Here is a 20,430-nt window from a genome sequence, read left to right as displayed (position 1 = left end):
GCAGACGGGCTACCTGATGGAAAGCAGTCGCCGTCGCCTATGGACATTTGCAACACCAGAGGAGTCGCCAATGCAACTTGATGATTGATGACGATGTCACAGTCATAAAACCACACTTTCCTTGCAGCAACTAGCAATCCTCGAGCGCGTGAACACACCGACCTGTCAGCTGGACAAGGCCAGGGCGCTCGGCTCGCTGGGCGACTGCTACGACGCGCTCGGCGACCCCGACGAGGCCGCCAAGTGCCACGAGCAGCACCTCGCCGCCGCGCTCAAGCTGGACAACGCGAGGGAGCAGGAGCGAGCGTATCGCGGACTTGGGCTCAGTCACAAGTAAGAGCTGGTCCAAAGAAGGCTTAGTAGTGTGTTTGAAGGCAGTGCTGAACTCTAGCGACTTAGGGGGAGGGGGCAGAAGTGGCGGTACGCACCGGGCTCCCGCAGCAAACACAGTTGCTAAAAGCAGTTGCTGTTGCAGTTGCAAAAAAGTCGTCAGAACCAAACAATGTATGAAATGTGTATCAGTCAGCTTTTACATTGGGGGCCTCCATTCAACTTTCCGTTCCGGGCCTCCTACAACCACTGGGCCACAGGGCTTAGAGTTTAAACTCCAGCAAAACAGATATCTCAATACTTAATTAATTCAGTTTTCTCCAGAGATCGTGGTAGTGGTAGTTTAAGTAAACTACCAAAGGAAATGAACTTTTCCCGATTAATTAAAACAATAAATTACTTACTTTGTTTTCAGATCCGTTGGCAATTTGCAACAAGCGCTAGTATGTCTAGAGAAACGGCTTGTAGTTTCTCATGAACTAGGCATTCCAGAAGCGAAGGCGCAGGCGTATGGCGAACTCGGTGCATTACATATAGCACTCAACAATTTAGAGCAGGCTGTGTCCTGTCTTGAACATCAGAAAAATATTGCTAAGTTAGTAAAGGTTTTATATTTATAATACTTACCTCATTAAATAATAGGAGTTAAGAAATGATTTTGTTATCGGTGGTCCGTTAAAGCAATGTTTCACCAAATACAAGTATCATCATTTATATGTCTTTGCTCACAAGTGTACTCAAAACAAGACAAAATTTAGATAACTAACGCAATCAAGGAATTTTCACACACCTTAGAAAAGAATAATTAACCTTTTAGGCAAACATGGATGAAACTTACATGTTTCCTCGCATTTTGTCTGTAAGAATTGATATCATTTCAATGCGCACATGACTTTCGATTGATCGATTATTGAAGATCACCGATATTAATAATTGCCGTTCATCGGTTTATGATTTATTGGTAACGTGGTAACGTTTTCCCCAGGGAGCTAAACAACCAGATAATGGAAGCGGAGGCGTGTCACGCGCTGGGCGCGGCGCAGCACGCGCTGGGCGACCACGCCGCCGCCGCGCGCTGCCACCGCGCAGAGCTCGAGCTGGCGCACCGCCTCGGACTCACGCATCTGCAGGTACACACCGCACCCAGCTACTTCATTGTACACATGTGCGCTCGGACTAATGCACTTGCAGGTACATGCTACACCGATCAACTTCATTGTAGACGTGATGCGCCCTGCACCTTGTGATTCCACTTTATCCAGCTCCACTGTACTCACCACATCCACCGACTCAAGTAAACCACAACACCCATTGCACCAAACCCACCAGCAACTACTCCCATAACATTCATCATACGTCCCTGGCCCATGACTCCCAATTCACTTTATCCATCGTACTATAGAGCCTACCACACCCCAATAGTGTAGCATGCTCGACAACCCGTGCTCTCAACGCCATCTTGCAAAAACTTTTAACCTCAGCTTTTGCAACCGCACGCACCAGAATGTACTTAAGTAAGTACTTTTGATTGTAAATGTTTATTTGTCAGTAAATGTAGCTATATATTATTATTTATCATTACTAACTTAAATCTTCTCCTAATCTATTTCCAGGCTAGAGCTTGTGGAGGATTGGGATCCGCCCATGCAGCTATGGGCGCTCACGCCGAGGCAGCCCGCTGGCATGAATCTCGACTGCGACATGCCACAGCTTCAGGTATACCAATAACTAAAACTTAGTTTATAGACGGATAAGGCGTGAGCAATAATCTTAATATGGAATGGACCGAATCATATTTTTTTAATTTATTTACTAGAGTTAATTTTTAAATATAGGTGACACTCGAGGTCGAGCTCACGCTCTTGCAGACTTAGGAAGAGCTCACCTAGCAATGGGTGCATGTGGAAGCGCTGTGTCTTACTTGAGACAAGCGTTGGCTGCTACGGAAGGATTAGCAGATGCTGACGAAGAGGTATAAAAACTTTTAATTAAATTTTACATTACTTTTTTCCTGTGTCCGTTCTACTATAGCATGGATTTTTTTACCAAGTGAATTCTATAACACCTGTTGGCTCACATTACGCTACATAATTGTTTTACCCATTTCAGATTTGTATTATTTATACATAATATGCTTTTACTATCTTTAGGCCAGAGTACGTCATAGACTTGGCTTCGCGCTCTGGGCTTCAGGAGAATTAGAAGAAGCTAAAGAACAACTGCAGGCAGCTCTGACTGTGTTGGAGTCAGGAAACGATAAGCACAGAGACAGGAAAATAGCATCCTTGTACAACTCCACACAACACGCGTTACAAAGAGTTCTTGTTGGTAAGTAACTTTATTTAGAACTCTCTAGTCTTCAATATCAAGGTCATTCATAATGTCAATCTGCCATCTATTTCATTTTTCATAGTCTTTAGATAATCTGATAATAAAATTCACTAAGCGAAGATTTATGTCAATAATCCGTACAGTGCAGTGGCTGCCATATTGATTTTCCGAAGAATTCCGTGAAATTCTAACACTATTTTTAAATTATATTTTTTTATCCACATAGAACTCGGGCGACACCCGGAAGCTCTAGTGGTGGCTGAGCGTGGCCGGTGTCGTGCATTGGATGGATATGTGGATAAACAAACTGGACCACTGAGCCAAGCTAACTTGGAGCTTCATACAGCACAGAGGTAAATAATTTTCATTAATGATGTAGAGCAGTAAATGAGAATTTAAATCTTGGTTAATTACATGACGGTTGAACATGTTGCCGCTGGATCAAATCATAATCACTGATGAAGTCATATAAAAAAACGTGGGAAGATACAAAAGAATAATAAACAGAGAAAAAGAAAAAAAGAAAAGATTCCACTGGTTCAGGAGCGCTGCTTAATTTTGGAAGTAGAATTGATATGGAAATAGAAAAAGTGAAAACCTCATACAAATAATTGTTACAGGAATTTGGCTGAAGATAATGGAAAGGAGCGCCCTGAACAATGGACTCCGTCGACAGTTGATCAGATATTCGAAGTCGTCAACAAACAGAAAGCCCCAGTATTATATTACAGTCTGGCTGCAGGAAGACTGTATGCTTGGTTACTTCAGCCTCACAAAGGTATGTTTTAAATTTCGATATAACTCACATCAAAAAAAAATAAAAAACATAGCAACAACTGCGAAACAGCAACAACCTTGCGGGTGAATATTTTTTAAGACCCCAAAACTTAAGATACATAACGTTTCCTAATTTTTGCTTTGCTTTAGGTATATTGAGATTCCACCAAGTCTCTCTTGTCGACCAAGCTGAAGATAGCGATAATAGCTTGCCAGATATCAGCCCTGAAGATCTCCAGCCGAATAACAGTAAGTTTCTTTTTCAGATTTAATTCTTCATATTTTCATGCATAGTCAAATTTCGATCGTCAAATGTTATCTGTTTTTGGATTAAGATTACCTTTAAAACCTTGCAAAATAGAGAAAAACAATTTTACCTTTTTAGGTCCAGGAAAATTGGAAAGATGTATCAGCGAATGGTCAGCTTGGATAAAAACTGCTCAAGGACGGAATGAGAATGAAGACCAATGGGAACCCGATGAAAGACCTAGCACAGGTCTCGCTAGAATGGTAAACAGAATTTATAAGATGTTTAAATGTGCTAATTAGAATTTTTGCTTAAGAACCAATAATGAAGAGCTATCGAAATCTTTTTTTTTTCATTAACTCTAGGTCCATAAGTTTGCTTACTTGCCATAAGATTTATTTACCTTCTTTCTTCTAGGTTACACGTAATCATCTCCTCAATTCATCTAACTATTCTTTGAGTTCGTTATTCAGCGTTGGTTCAGTCGGTGGATCAGTGGCAGGATCAGTTGCAAGTTTACAAGGTTCTACAAGGTAAGTTAAACTTATTAAACTAATTCATATTTCCGAATACTTATTAGTTTTATTCGTTGCATTAATGAAAAAAAAAACGTCGACGCCTCTTTACAAAGTAGTGTATAAGTTCCTTTAGTCGCTTTATGAATTAACTCCATATCTTTAATGCAGATCGAGTGCCCACGGTCCGCGAAAGAAGCAACCATCATGGCAAGGCCCACCGTGCCTCAATGCCTTGTACCAAATGCTCCTTGCACCCTTCGAAGATCTATTGCCAGCTTCGTGTAACAACACTCATGGTTTGTTTTTTTAAGTTATGATTAGTATACTAAACTGCTTTAAATAATAATACTGTATACGTACTATGTACATAGTCCTGTAAAATAAGAAAGTATAAATAGAGTTATCAATCCTACGATAAGCAAATTAAATGTTAAAATTTAGTTCTTTGTTGTAATGCCCAAAGTACGGCAGAGCGGAGATTGGGTAGGACCGACACTAGTGGCCATATGCCGGAAAATACGAACGAACCGTTTAATCTTAAAGATGTCGAAAAATACTCAAGGAACTTCAACGCAAAAATCATATAATGAAGTATTGTACCGTATTGTGACGTGTCACGTTGTCACGTGTCGGAAAGGATTTCATACAATAGTATAGTCCGCGCCAAACTGCTAGTCCACTCTGAAGTTGTTGCGAGCAGGGCGACGCGATTCATTTCTATATTCAGAGTGGACTAGCAGATTTACGCAGACTATATTACACCTATTTCTGCCTAAAAATAGCAGTGTTAAGCGCTGCTGTGTTCCGTTTTGAAGGGTGTGGTAAGGGAGACATACTTTTCCGAGGTTCCAGCTTCGTCCTCAGGGGTAGCGTGCATCTGTGGTCGACCTCAGGTAGGAATATCTAATCCTATCTCGGGTTGATTACAGATGTCCATGGGCGGCAGTAGCCACTTACCATCAGATGGACTGCATGCTCGTCTACTACTCCTATATTATAAAAAATAATAATCTTATGACGTCATAATATAATATCGTATGGTGTATCTCCCAGCGTCGTACGGTCGCTATCTTATGACGTCATAACATCATATCGTGTATCCCCCAGCGTCGCACGGTCGTCGCGGTTGCGGCGGTCGTCGCGAGGTGGTGGTGGTGGTGGAGGGCGCGCTGTTCGCGTGTCCGTGGGGCGCGCTGCGCGGCGCGGCGGACGCGGAGCCGCTGTGCGAGCGGTACGCGCTGCTCGCCGCGCCCGCCGTGCGCCCGCTGCGACACCAGAGACATCCGCGCGCGAGGCCGCACCACGAACATGGTATGTACTACATAATACAATTATTGTGAGTCACTGTTAGCATGAACCGCAAAATGGTGCATGCTGTTGTTGGTTGCAAAACCTTTCAAATGTATTACATAAAGTAAATTTATGGCATCAGTAACAGTAATGCACGCAACATTTTGAATTCGAAAAGAAGATGTAAGTACAATGACCCTAACCTTCTAAGTGAAAATAACCATAAATCCTTGATATTTTCGGAAATACTTTCGCCCATTAGAATATATTTCTATCGCTATATTCTATATTCTATTGGTATAAGTGTCGAACGAACAGAAAAAATAACATTAGTCTATGGTACTAATAAAGTTTAATTTCGTAAAATTATAATAAAAAGTAAGCCAGTTATTTACTTTTGATTTATGTATATAAGTACAGAACGTTCCATTTTAATTTATGATTATGCCGTATGTATACATTATCACAATATTTATTTAATAATTAATTTACTTATGTATAGTCCACGTAAAACCGCTGGTCCGCTCTGAATATAGAATTGACTCGCGTCACCATAGCAAATTAGAGCGGACTAGAAATTTGGTGCGGACTATACTAACATATTTAAATATATTTCATTTCTGTTTATTTTTATTCCTAGTATATGTTTATTATTTAACGTATAAATACCGTCCTATATATTTTCTGCTTTACCCAAAGGTTGACTGGTACAGAATGCTTCTAGCATTAAATCTGCCTTTTATACCGATTTATATGGTATAATAAAGTTCTAAATAAATAAATATTTCCCTTACCCCCCAGGTGCAGGTGGCGCGGCGGGCGGCGCGGAGCCGGGCATGCGGTGCGTGGTGGTGGGCGGGCCGCGCGTGGGCGGCGCGCGCTGGGCGGCCGCGCACGCGCAGCTCAAGGAGGCCGAGCTCGTCGCAGACATGCTGCGCGTCACGCCGCTCACCGACTACCAGGTACAGACTGACTACACTACACTACACTACTAACAGACTACAGTCCGCGCCAAACTGCTAGTCCACTCTGAATATAGAAAAGAATCGCCTCGCCATAGCTAATATGTATGTAGTATGACTACACCTGCTCGGAACAACTTCAGAGCGGACTAGTTGTTTGGCGTGGAACTTATCACTTTGTTACTACTTCTTGGGTCAAGTCTTTAAGTATACCTATAACAGAAAACATTTTACCAGGAGATTATTTCTACGAAGAATTGATCACTTTGTTACTACTTTTTAGATCAAGTTCTTAAGTAAATTACAGGAAAAATGATATATTGCTTGGAGAAAAGAATGGTACGGCCGTGCCGCTTTTTTTTTGGCTCGACTTGGCGGAGGTACTGCCGTGCCTCCAGATGTTCCGTAATTATGTTAAAGCACAACATCTAATAGTGTGTCTATGAGAGCCATGTTATATTTTATTAAATTTTGCGTAACGGGCAGCACATATTGAGGGACGGCGAATACTACATACGTTCCAGGCAGTACGACATATTTTAGGAGACAGCAAATTTCAAAAATACATGAATACAAAATATTTGTTTTGGTGACTTATTTGGAAGATAATGGATTTAAAAAAATAAATTATATAAAAATTTCACTGCATAAAGACGAAGCTACGCTACTGTTCACTATTTCTTAACCATTACATTCAATTGACAGGCTTCTAAAGAGGCAGTGCTGGCTCAGCTCCCGCAAGCGGAATGCATTCACTTTGCTACTCACATCTGTTGGAAAACTCCAGGCATCGTTCTCAGTCCTGGCGAAGTGGTAAGTAGTGTTTTAAACAATTTGTAAATAATGTGCCTATTCTTTTACAATTAACGTTAAATCAATAATATGCTGCCTCTCTTCTTTGCAATTAAAATTTAATTCAGCTAAGCTGCTAACATTAATAATATCTTAAAATTCATAAATATATTTATTTATAAGGGCAACTTAAATACCAAAAACGTTTTTGGTTTAGGTTGATTCTCAGGCCAAACGCCTTCTTAATACAAGCGTTGGCAGCGGTGCCGCGGACACGTCGACTGAAAATGAGGAAGAAAGTACGTATTAACCTATACAAAACCTACGAGTATATCACAATATTATCAAAGATAATTGTGTTATTAACATGTTTTCTGTTTATTTAGATGCAGAACTACCTCATAGCAATGAAGAACTACCACCTACGTCCGAGTTCATGCTAACAGCAGCAGAAATCATGAATTTGAAAATTACGGCGAGACTGGTTAGTTTAATTCTTTGATTTTAATCGTCTCTTATTTCTTTTCGCCGTTCCCCATATTTACTTACATGTCGTTTTCATTATCTTTTACTCATTTTCCTTTTGTTCTCTTACTTTACCCTTCAGTTTTATCTCTCTCTCTCACTCTCTCTCTGCCTCTCTTGCTTTCTTCTTTCCCCTTATTAGCGTACTTCTCTTGAGAAAAAAATGTATTTGGAAATGATTTTATTACAAAATCTATGTAATCATCCAGGTGGTAATATCATGCGCTCCATCAAGCGCGGCGCTCCAAGACTCTGAAGACGCTGAAGCGGTGACGGTAGCCGGTGACGGAGTGTCTCGCCTTTGCCGAGCTTTGCTCGCCGCGGGAGCTCAATCTATACTGGTTACCCTGTGGCCGGCGCCACAGGACACCGCTACGAAGATACTGTACCGAGCTTTGTACTCTGCGTTGCTGCAAGGAAGCAGGGTTGCAAAGTAAGTTTTCCACGTTCCACAAGTCAATAAAACTAAGAGCATACATAAAGACTGATAGCTCCCATAATTCTAAATAACGCTATCAAAGTTTACATTTTGTATTTATGTTATGCGAGCTTCGAACTGTGATTGTGTACAGCTGAGTACGGCACTCTGTAGGATTGATCACAAAGATGTCCTTTCACAAAAGAAGTTCACGAATCTAGGAAACACCATATCTAGCAATGAACTTCCTTTTTTTGTTATCGAGGCGGAAACCTTCGAAAGATACCCGACGCTGTAATAAGCGACGCCGGGTTACGTGGTATTAACCACACTAAAACATCCCCGATGGCCGTTCTCAGCGCTTGGCGGAGCATTTCCGGGGTCTCCAACGGAATACAACCGGAGTCCCCGAAACACGATGCCCCCATCGGGCTCGGCCCTGGGGGGAGCAATTTACGCTCCTCCCGCACATCTGGTGTTTACGTCGGTATGCGACCACGCATATCGCCGTCATTCCCGCGGCGCTTGCTGGAAGATTCGAGGTCCCATTCTTGCCACTCAGACTTCAAAAACTTCAGAGCAGACTAGAAGTTTGGCGCGGACTTTACCAATGTACATTTTTTTATATCTAAACTTTATTCCAGGGCGCTGGGCGACGCGATGCAGACGGTGCGTCACACGAAGCACTTCTCGCACCCCGCGCACTGGGCGGGGCTGGCGCTGCTCGGCGCCAACGTGCGGCTCAGCAACAAGGTGGCGCTCATGGGGCAGGCGCTGTGCGAGCTGCTCGCCGCGCCCGACAAGTGCCGGTAAGACACTTTATTTGACAACGTTTTTATTTTGTATTTCCATTTGTAGGCGTCAGATTTCGCCCGACAAATACCGTTACATTCCACGGGCTAGTGGAAAATTGTGTAGCCGTCAGGCAAATTATTTTGGTCAATTTGTAGGCGTTAAAATTTCGTTGCGCCCTACATTTACTGTTAAGTTACTTTCAACGGGCTGGATTTTAGTGTATAATTATGATCGTCAAATTCAAATCAGGACGTCAGGAATCCTATATAAACCTTCAAAAAGTTATAACTATGTTAGTACATTTATATGATTTCAAGATGCGTAGCGCGATTCGGCTCTACTTTCAGCGTGCGGCAAAATTTCACAAATCAGTTTTTCAAATGACAACAATATAATTTTTACTTTATTTGTATTGCATAATTTATTTGTCCTACAGTAATTTTCTTCTTAAAAATCAGATTAAACTATCACCAATCATACGTGGTGAAAAGCATAATATTATGAACATCTTAATTTTCAGTGATGCTCTACGAGTTTGCCTGCACTTGGTAGAGAAGTCTCTACAGAGAATAGTGCGAGGGCAGAAGAATGCGATGTACACGACGCAGAAGAGCATCGAGAACAAAGCTGGCACCGCGACCGGCTGGCGGGAACTGCTCATGAGTGTCGGATTTAGGTATCTTAATAAAAAAATAAATACATGCTACGAGTTTCAGACTTACAAAAATTTAGACAGATAAGGTCAGCGTTTATCTGCATGTACGATTGCCCATCAACTCATTACTGGCTCATTATTGAGCAAGAATCTCTTCAAAAAGTAAGAAAGCCAAATCACTTCAATAGACGCGAAAAAATGGCTTATTTAATGGCAATAATATGTTTTGTTTTATTTATCTTATACTGTTACATATTTTAATTCATATTTTTATTCCAGGTTTGAACCAGCAGCAAACGGAATACCATCTAGCGTGTTCTTCCCACAAAGTGATCCTGAGGAAAGATTGACACAGTGCTCAGCAAGTTTACAAGCATTACTCGGTATGATTCTAGTTTTATTTACTGCTTTATTTAGGTACTCTACAATAATTAAATAATTCAAATGTATGCCCTATGCCTCGAATTCACTTACATAATCACAAGATCTCACTTATCGTATTTTTATACATACTGATAACTCATACTTACTAACTTGCTAAAAGTTACGTCATATTCATTGTACTATAAACTAACTCATTAGCGTTTAGGTACTTTACCTGGCATGATTCCTAATGACACCAAAAAAAATTTAAAGATTTTGAATCTACTTTAAACTCAATTCGAACTTTGTGGAAGATTAAAATGTTTTGGAGCACTATCCATACGCTCCACATATATGTCCATTATCATGAGAACCAGTACATATTTATTCGCTAATGTTATCCCATATCGATGGTGATAAGGTCTAACGCCAACGACGCTGCAAGCGCTGTCGAAGCTGATCTCGAACGGTGACGTGGCGGACGACATCATCGGCGTCGTGCGCTCCGTCATCTCGCAGTTCTCCGTCAAGAACTCCGAGAGCGACACCATCGAAGTCGCTGTTAATGTTCGGTAAGTTTAAAACATGGCTATCTTAATCATCATTAGATACAATTTCGAGATTATGATCATTTCCATAATATTCTTTGTATAGTACAAAAGTGATATAACCCAGGTTATGGCGTGTGAACGGGTGCCACGAGCTGTTGGCGTCGCTGGGCTTCGACCTGGCGGAGGTCGGGCAGGACGAGGTGACGCTGCGCACCGGCAAGGCCGCCAACCGCAGGCACATACAGTTCGTGCTGCAGGCTCTGCTCGCGCTGTTCGGTAAGAACATCACCACGATACATGATCAATGTTCACGAGCTGTGACGTCGCTGGGCTTCGACCTGGCGGAGGTCGGGCAGGACGAGGTGACGCTGCGCACCGGCAAGGCCGCCAACCGCAGGCACATACAGTTCGTGCTGCAGGCTCTGCTCGCGCTGTTCGGTAAGAACATCACCACGATACATGATCAATGTTCACGAGCTGTGACGTCGCTGGGCTTCGACCTGGCGGAGGTCGGGCAGGACGAGGTGACGCTGCGCACCGGCAAGGCCGCCAACCGCAGGCACATACAGTTCGTGCTGCAGGCTCTGCTCGCGCTGTTCGGTAAGAACATCACCACGATACATGATCAATGTTCACGAGCTGTGGCGTCGCTGGGCTTCGACCTGGCGGAGGTCGGGCAGGACGAGGTGACGCTGCGCACCGGCAAGGCCGCCAACCGCAGGCACATACAGTTCGTGCTGCAGGCTCTGCTCGCGCTGTTCGGTAAGAACATCACCACGATACATGATCAATGTTCACGAGCTGTGACGTCGCTGGGCTTCGACCTGGCGGAGGTCGGGCAGGACGAGGTGACGCTGCGCACCGGCAAGGCCGCCAACCGCAGGCACATACAGTTCGTGCTGCAGGCTCTGCTCGCGCTGTTCGGTAAGAACATCACCACGATACATGATCAATGTTCACGAGCTGTGACGTCGCTGGGCTTCGACCTGGCGGAGGTCGGGCAGGACGAGGTGACGCTGCGCACCGGCAAGGCCGCCAACCGCAGGCACATACAGTTCGTGCTGCAGGCTCTGCTCGCGCTGTTCGGTAAGAACATCACCACGATACATGATCAATGTTCACGAGCTGTGGCGTCGCTGGGCTCCGACCTGGCGGAGGTCGGGCAGGACGAGGTGTTTGGTAAGAACATCACCACAATAAATAACAGTATCATCAATGTTCATTATTCCAATAGTAGTAGATGGAAAAGTCGTAACTGACAACTTGTTAGCTCAGTAGACCTACGCAAAAAATCATTTTATTTTACTTAAGATGAAAATACAGAATATGGGGGGTTCACCAACTTCTTGCTCGATTAGAATAAATTTAACAATAACTAGAGGATCGACTTTATACTAAACCTTCAGGATCCTTCAGGACTATAATATCAGATATCAATGTGTCAATCAACATGATCTTTATCCCCACCCACATAAATAGACCATCAACTAACGACTAATACTAATATCCAGGTTTAATCTACTTTATTTTTTTTATTTTTTTGATAATCCGATTACTATAACTCTAATCATGATAATGATGATGACGGTGACGTATATCTTAAATTTAAATTTACTATTCCAACAGATACCCAAGAAGCACCACGCAGTCTCAGCTTGGAATCCAGTTCCAGCGTGGAATCGCTCGCGTCTATTGACGATGGAGACTTGGAACCTCATTCAGATGGCGAACCTCCTCCAAGGCAGCATCGACGTAAGTGCCAATTGCGATAATTCAAAATGGTTTCAGATAGCTCTTATGATTTTATCAACAGTCTCCTAATAATCCAATGTGACTGTGATCTATCATCAAGACACTCATGTCCGCAGTTGCCATGTCTTTTATTTTAAAAAATATTTTCCCACTAATGTTACTTTTATTTTCAGAAGAAAGCGTCTCTTCAGTACCGCCTCCTCCATTGCCGTTGGGATCTTGCGGAGGAGCATTCACGATGTACGTCCGCGGATCCACTTCTAACACCGAGGTCGGTCGCGGGGAGCCTGACGGCCGGACCGCTCCTCCGCCCGCCCCACCACCACCCCGATACCGAGGAGAGAGTGACGCAGCCTTCACACCCTCACCACCCGCTGCCCCACCACCGTCATCCACTGCACCACCAAGAGACGTCTCCTTAGCCCTCGCGCATCAAACCAAGATCAGAACACTGTATACAAGACGACCACCGTCCACCGATGACTCGGATTGGGAAAGTTCCGGACACGACACAGTATTAAGGAGACGTCCAGAACACTCGCATACGAGATACTTGGATGCATTCTACGACCTCGCCGCAGCGCAACCGAGGCGAACGGAGGAAGAGAAATCAGATCAACCGATTAACCAACCGTCCACTTCGAAGCGAGTTCCAAGACCCAAGATGGGCACCAGCAGCAGAGACTCCATGGCTCAAGTGCGCCATATGAGTGGCGAATTAACTCCAACCATATCCGAGGTTTATCACGAAAGAAACATTGGATTAGGCCTTGCGCCCCCCTTAGCTGAACTACTTCTTGCAGAGGAATCAAAAACAGAAATGAGAGCAGCAAGTTCTAGCGAGAATTTGCTTTTACAGAACCTAGAAAAATTGGGTTTGTTAGGCGACTCCAGCGAATCAGACGAACGTTGGTGCAGCAACAACGCATCGAGGCCCTGGCTGTCGGCAGTGCCTCTAGAAACTGATGTTCAAGGATCAGATTTGACGACAGCCGAAATTATTGAACGGCAAACGAAATTCAAAAAGGACACGGAACCAAAAAGAAAAGAAGAGAACGTGTATGAATTGAAGCCTAAAGAAGAGACTCCCGGACCGAGTGGCATCGAGAAGCGTTCGGTGTCTCCTTTCTCTGAACTCTCTCGTAGGGATGAAGGGGATGGGAGAAGCATAGCTGATTCCCATTCGTCTTACAAAGCGCTAGTACTAAATCCAAGAACTCCGTATCTTCCTGAAGAGGGAGAGCCGACTATGAGCGCTAAAGCTGAAGGAGGGAAGACCCACCCGAGGCCTCGAAGACCTCCGGTACCCAGAACTAGACCTACTTATACTACACTTGACTTTCCACCGAGCAAACAATTATAATATATCGTTATTTATATATTGTAAAGCAGAAAAATAATTATAATATAAGTCACACGTTATATATAAAAGTTGTAATAAAAAGTAAGTATTCATAATGTAAACGGCTATGAAATATTTTATATTATTTGCAAATAGAACATAAAACTTATGTTTCCTATGTAGCCGGCCATTGTTTATTTTCTTATGTTCTTGTTATGTATTTAACATTTTTACTATGACGTAATTGTAATTATTGACTCATTAGGCCTTATTTATTTTATCTTTTAGTTTAATTGTATTTAAGCTAAGTTTATTTTGTAGGCTAACTTTTCACTATAATCTCTTGCCAATTTGTATAAAAATAATTTGTCATGTAATAAAGCATAAGTGAAATACAAAAGTTAAAAACAGTTTGGTATGTACTTATTTCAAGTCCGGTAAGTTGTAGTGCCAACTTTCAAGCATTACGTAATATTGAATACCTTTGCACACAGTGACCTTGTCAATTATATTTACTTGTAAAAAACAAGCAGGTTATGTTCAAACTATTTTCACTTGTTTTATAAACGCGAGTACAATTCCCTGGCATGTCGACAGTTGGCTTCAATCCATATTATCTCATTGAAATTCGAGGGAAGTTTCTACTACTACTTACTAGGAAGTAGAAGAAAACAAGACAGATCCAACCGCACAAAAACAAATCTTGTATTATATTTTTTTGTTTTTTTATTTAGGGTTTTACATAGAAGACATTGCAAGATATACCTACCTACACACATTTTTTTTAATTTGCAGATATATGCTTTATTTTATTCTTAACTATCGATTTAACTTCCAGTCGCAACTGATTTCGTAGGCCAATGTTCATAACTACACAAAATATACCAGATTTAGATATGTAGAATTCGTCGAATAAACATGTACCTACTACTTTCTTAATCGTGAATGAGTGACCAAAAATACTTATTAGCGACTAAACCGATTCTCTTCCTAAATCAAATGATCACTGTTGCAACATTTATTGATAAGTATCAATATAGAAAAAACTGTTCAAGCTAATCGCTAAGGATAATCTATGTACAATTTTCTTACATATACCGTCCGAGAAACTCTTATGGTAAAATGAGGTCTTATAAATTCTGAGTTCAATTACTACACTACCGCAAGCGTACTGCACTTTATTACATATCAAACACAATCAATTAGTGACAAATAATAACGTGTTATCTATTCTTACACATCTCGTGGAGAAAAAACGCCAGGTACAAGTCAATCAAGCCTTGAGTACATAGCAATGTATATAAACGTACGTTATGTCCAACAAAAAGGTTTTTAGGTATGCGGAAATCGTAACGGAACAAAAAATGTAGCACTGCACTCATTGAACAAATAAAAGATACTTAAGCCGTTGAACTTTACGCGAATGTACGGATTCAATATCGATAGCGGACAAGGACGAGCTAAATCTGACTCGTCAATACTTCTTGTATCAAGTACCTACCTTACCATGAGTTTTTACGTTTTAACAAATATGACTGTTTTGGTATTTGTTTACGTATGTGCCCATACCATTTCCAATCAACGCCCCTAGCGGATTGTAACAGAACTATAGTATCAGTAACGTAACATTAAATGTCTAAATTGACAAAATGGCGCTTTATGTTTTGTCTCTCTTTTTTTGAACATATAAAGCAGACAATAAGACTTGAGCACTTACTTATTGTTACGTTTTCTCAGTCTACTGAAGCAAACGGAACAGAATAATGGATTGAGTAAACGTAACATAAAATTGTGGGATGTTTTGGAAACTCATGGTAAGGGTAAAGAGTACCTAAAGATTCCAAACTTCGACATTAAATCAGGCTTTAGCATTTCCTATAAGCTATTTAAAGTTGCACGTAAATTATTGACACGACTTAAAAAAAGTCTACTTATTAGTACTTGCTTCAATTAACAATAAATAGGTAAGTATAAACAGGTATTTAGTTCATTAGCTAGTAAGTAGTGGGTACTGTTAGCCCACAAAAGACTTGTATTAAGTTAGAATTTTGTAGATCTGTATTATGTATTATAAAGATTACTAGCTGACCCGGCAAACGTTATGTTGCCATATTAATAAAAAAAAATGTTAAGGGTGAACAACCCTTATCACTTAGGGGATGAAAAATAGATAGTAGCCGATTCTCAGACCTACTGAATATGCATATAAAATTTGGTGAAAATCGGTAAAATATTAAGACACGAGAATTTTATATATAAGATTTATATTCAGTCTAGTTTTTTCCCGCGGCTTCGCCCGCGTTTAAAAGAAAATAATATAACATACTAACATACATAAAACTGTAAATTCGTACCTTCAACTTTGCTAAATATCATCACTTGATCAAATGCATAGCTTACGTTCCTTACTAATATCGATTACAATAATCGATGTTTTGGGTCCAAAAGATCGATTCTCCGATTAATCGATCTTAGATCGCCATCCCTAGTTCCCGTGGGATTTTCGGGATAAAAACTATCCTATGTCCTTTCTCGGGTCACAGACTATCTTTGTACAAAATTTCATTAAAACCGGTTCAGTGGTTTAGGCGTGAAGAAGAGACAACCAGACAGACAGACAGACAGAGTTACTTTTAGTAAGGATTAGAAGGGCTAAGCCAAAATAAGTACATGTACCTACGCACAATATACGTAGTACCTACACCCGGACACTGTGTCGTTTTTAAGTATGCGGTGTTGTAACACAATGACTATCACATTTCTTGTAAACTGTAGAATGTGACTTTACATTAAAATTGGCCAAGCGCAAGTCGAATCCACACAAATTCCTTTCCCACACCAATTTCTATCATCAAGTTCTAATAAAAATAAAATATTTTTTTATATTTTTTTTTGTTGCTACAGCGGCCATAACAATACGCACTCAATAATATTGCAAGTATCTGTATTTTACGATTCAAGAGATAGAATTATGACAAACAGACAGAGCAAAGAACAAAGATGTATAGATGGACGGACAACGAAGACCCCGTTACTAGGGTCCCGTTTTTACGCTCGATCACGTAACCCTAAAAATATAGCAAAATAATACCATCTATTAGATACACTTTAATTCATTAGCTTCGCATTACACCGTTTAATAAATAAAATAGTTCTTAGCATTACCACAATATTAGGTATAGATACTTAATCTGTGGCATTACCTGCTTTATTTACGCGTTACAATTAACCCCGTAACGTGCCCCCCTCACCCTCCCCTCGCTTTTGTCAACAATATACTTAAAATGAGCATGGTTGAAAAATTACCGATTTTATTTATTTTATATTCATAAGGGCATTTCTTACATAAGATCAGTTAATACATGTATCAGATACCTATTTCTTACTTGATTTATATTATAAATCAAGTAAGAAATTTATTAATTGATTTATATATCGCAAATACGTGATTTAGTTATAAGTATATATTAGTATGTATATTAGTCTGTAAGGTATATGTAATATGGACCTTGTTGTCTGAAATAAATGAATAAATAAATAAATTATCTTACGTGTTATATTTAGTAAATATAGTTCTATAAGAAAGACAATATAAACAACTGTTTATCTGTACCATTATTTAGTAATTTCACTTTTAATTTTTGTATCTTATCTCAGTAATCTTAAATTAAATTAATTTCGTCACAACCGAGTTCAAATTTATAACACAAACAGTTATATTTACCGCTTATCATCTCGGTGTAGTCCATAAAAAGTATATATATATATATATATATATATAAATTGGTTTATGATAGCAATCACATAACTCTATAATTGAAACTTACATAAGAGAACAGCCAAAATATTAGGTACTAATAATAAATCTATTGGACAACGGTACACGTAATTTAATAGCGGTTTGTTTTTTCACTACATTAAATATGTAATAGATATGTATTGTATACCTAATATAATTAAAACAATAGCCTAGCCCTAGTGGTTTGAAACTTTTCCTCTCACACAGGAAGTTTGAGGTTGCTGAGATTGCAACAGCTAATTTATCGAAGTTATGTACATATTTGAAAAACTAAACATAAAAAGTAAACTTCAGTACTAAAATCATAGCAAAATTGTACTTATTTTATTCCTTAAAGTCATAAATCCACGCTGAGCTGATGAGGAGTTTAACTTAAACCCTTCTTACTCTGCGATGAGACATATTCCAGAGAGTAGGACAGAAATGATTCGATGATGATGCTGAAGATATGTAATATAAATAACACATAAACAGGCAATTCACGCGATGTAGACAAAAGCGAAATGAATTAATAAATGAATAGATAAGTATATAAGTAAGTATACCTATAACACCTGAAACCGAAGCATTGATTCAAATAATAGCTATTAAAGTCATACTTAAGATTAGTGCATTACTATATCTGAAAATTGCGGTTCATTTATGTTAGTCTTCCCTCATCAAATTCTTCCAACAGGAACAAAACAGATAGGTACTATATAAAAGAAGTACTTACCGCGAATTGTTCAATAAATAACTATCAAGCCTTACAACTTTTTGCTTTTGATATTTAGTTCTACTAGTCTGTATTATATAACAAAGGGGAAACTAACTCATGCGTTTGCCCTCGATAAAACATATTTTCGCATTTTTATAACACTGTAAAAGCAACAAAACTTACATCACAATGCAAAGATTTAAATAAAATTTGTTACTTGACTGAGTATACTAAGTGGGTAATTGAAATAGTTTCGCGTCAGTTAAGAAAGAAGTGAAACAACCGGAACCGAAAAAAATCGTTAAGATTATAACAATATATAATAACCGGGTTCCGTTAAAGAAAGAGCGGTTTTTTTTCACCTGAGCGCAAAACACTTTTAGTATGAACGAATATCGTAAATATACTTTCACTACCTTTTAGATACATTCTTTACCAATATTGCTAATAAATCTAATAATAAAGCCTTTTCAATGTATAATGGTTACTCACTTATTGCCTACCACGTCAAAATATCAGCCTTCTACCAAATCTCTACAGAACCCTAAACTTCAATTATTCTGTAATGAAATAGTTGAAGCACATACCACACGATTACCGCGAAATTGCAGTGAAAATAGTGTTATTGACCTTGACCCAGCGCTTTGTGAAACACTATCAGATACGCTTCAAGCCATAATCAAGATAAGGTTTTGTATATGCCTAGATAAGTGGCCATTAACAAAATGCGTGATATTGATTGTATCAAAAGTTGATGTGATCTGTATATAAACATTAATGCAGGTCCTGGAGATTATTTAAAATAAAATCGGTTCAGCCTGCCGTTTTTGGATATCGTTTAAAACACCTACTTAAATTTTCAAAAATATTTAAAAGATTCCATGTATGACGCAGCAACTTTAACAACATGAAAATTGTAAGAAATAAGTATACCTACATCGATCAATGGCTTACCATTTGATTGACTGTTTATATATATGTAGTTATGTAGATTCAATTTGTATAAAAAATAAATACTTAAAGATGTGATAATATTATGATATGCAATAATAATCTATAAATTGTACATAATTTCCCGGAAGATGCTACTGCTATATTTTTTCCGATTATAGTGTAGGTAAATAAATATTTTAATAAAAATCTACAACTGACTTTTTCATTACAAAAAATTTAGTAAAACAGAATTCGTGCGTAATTCTCATTTATTTAGTAACTACTAAACATTATTCCCATGACTAATGTCTAAACAATTGTCACGGTCCGAGCAACACGGTCAGTATAAACATGATAGGCAACATTTAAGAAATATGATATGTACTTACGTTAAGTAAATACATTACGATGTGAACGGCGTAGTTAATCTACTATGTGAATAACCTCTAATATGTGGACTACATATTAGTATTTGATAAAATCAGTTGAAATACTTTCGTTGCTACAACATAATAGTCAAACAGAGGAGGATCCAGGATCTTCCATTCAGGGAGGACTTTGACCCAACTGAAATAGGCTTTACCAAAGAATGTGTCACCCTTCATTGGAGAAGGTTAGCGAATGATAGTCGTTTCATAAGTGCAAATAAAGTTTATGAAAGAAGTCCTTGTACATATTTTTTTTAATCTACCAATGTAGCCAAGTCAAGTCTTGGTGAAATCGTCTCCGCGAAATAGTATGAAGGAAACGAAGAAAAGAATTAGAATGAAGGAAACTCGTCTCAATGTAAATATATATTTTTAACTCTTACCCATAAGCCCATAACTGGTAAGATGGGTTACGGATATTTGAATTTTAACAGTTTAATTAACGAAGATGTTACTTATCAGTAGTTTAATAATAAGAACGTTAAAGAAATAGATTTCATGTTATCTAAGCAGGCAGTTAAATTGGTCGGATTATATCTGTAATTTAATGTCGATATAATATAACAAACAATTTACTTTTAACCTGTAAACGTGACTGACATGATTAATTAACCAGAACAATGCGGTGCAAACAAATGAAGGTATTTTTTACATTTCAAGGTAAGTAGTCAAATTAATACTGAACAATTCGACTGACAAAGTACCACCGCCATACTTATTTCTGCCTTGCAACTGTTTTCTCAAAGAGTGTAGAGTATAAGTACTAAGGGAGATATACCTACTTATAAGAGGAGTTCTTACTAACACTCAGAGGCATACCACAAGTCAACACATCTGTGGCCTACTTCAAGAAGAACTCCAATTCTACCTGGGGTTCATTACAGATATCCATGGGTAGCAGTGTCCATTACCATCAAATGGGTTA

General features: G+C 39.5%; 1 protein-coding gene across 1 annotated transcript in view; it reads left to right on the top strand.

Moving 5' to 3' along the window:
- LOC140746280 (uncharacterized) overlaps window positions 1-14,058 on the top strand; it is an 88,399-nt gene extending 74,341 nt beyond the window's left edge. Inside the window, exons 18-42 of the mRNA XM_073078360.1 lie at window positions 128-333; window positions 746-925; window positions 1,316-1,460; window positions 1,944-2,046; window positions 2,166-2,302; window positions 2,481-2,658; window positions 2,888-3,014; window positions 3,282-3,439; window positions 3,589-3,687; window positions 3,824-3,948; window positions 4,103-4,218; window positions 4,372-4,499; window positions 5,311-5,514; window positions 6,301-6,455; window positions 7,161-7,268; window positions 7,465-7,546; window positions 7,634-7,731; window positions 7,982-8,205; window positions 8,835-8,999; window positions 9,506-9,661; window positions 9,920-10,023; window positions 10,425-10,575; window positions 10,679-11,640; window positions 12,181-12,306; window positions 12,480-14,058. Of these exons, the coding sequence (XP_072934461.1) occupies window positions 128-333; window positions 746-925; window positions 1,316-1,460; window positions 1,944-2,046; window positions 2,166-2,302; window positions 2,481-2,658; window positions 2,888-3,014; window positions 3,282-3,439; window positions 3,589-3,687; window positions 3,824-3,948; window positions 4,103-4,218; window positions 4,372-4,499; window positions 5,311-5,514; window positions 6,301-6,455; window positions 7,161-7,268; window positions 7,465-7,546; window positions 7,634-7,731; window positions 7,982-8,205; window positions 8,835-8,999; window positions 9,506-9,661; window positions 9,920-10,023; window positions 10,425-10,575; window positions 10,679-11,640; window positions 12,181-12,306; window positions 12,480-13,669 (5,427 nt within the window). The 3' untranslated portion in view covers window positions 13,670-14,058. The remainder of the gene's footprint in view (window positions 1-127; window positions 334-745; window positions 926-1,315; window positions 1,461-1,943; window positions 2,047-2,165; window positions 2,303-2,480; window positions 2,659-2,887; window positions 3,015-3,281; window positions 3,440-3,588; window positions 3,688-3,823; window positions 3,949-4,102; window positions 4,219-4,371; window positions 4,500-5,310; window positions 5,515-6,300; window positions 6,456-7,160; window positions 7,269-7,464; window positions 7,547-7,633; window positions 7,732-7,981; window positions 8,206-8,834; window positions 9,000-9,505; window positions 9,662-9,919; window positions 10,024-10,424; window positions 10,576-10,678; window positions 11,641-12,180; window positions 12,307-12,479) is intronic.
- Window positions 14,059-20,430: the final 6,372 nt, after the last annotated feature.

The sequence above is a fragment of the Epargyreus clarus genome, unplaced genomic scaffold (genome assembly GCF_041222505.1).
Source record: "Epargyreus clarus isolate Ecla_fem2 unplaced genomic scaffold, WU_Ecla_fem_2.2 ptg000012l, whole genome shotgun sequence".
NCBI lineage: Eukaryota > Metazoa > Arthropoda > Insecta > Lepidoptera > Hesperiidae > Epargyreus > Epargyreus clarus.
This window is presented reverse-complemented; position numbering and strand designations above follow the sequence as displayed.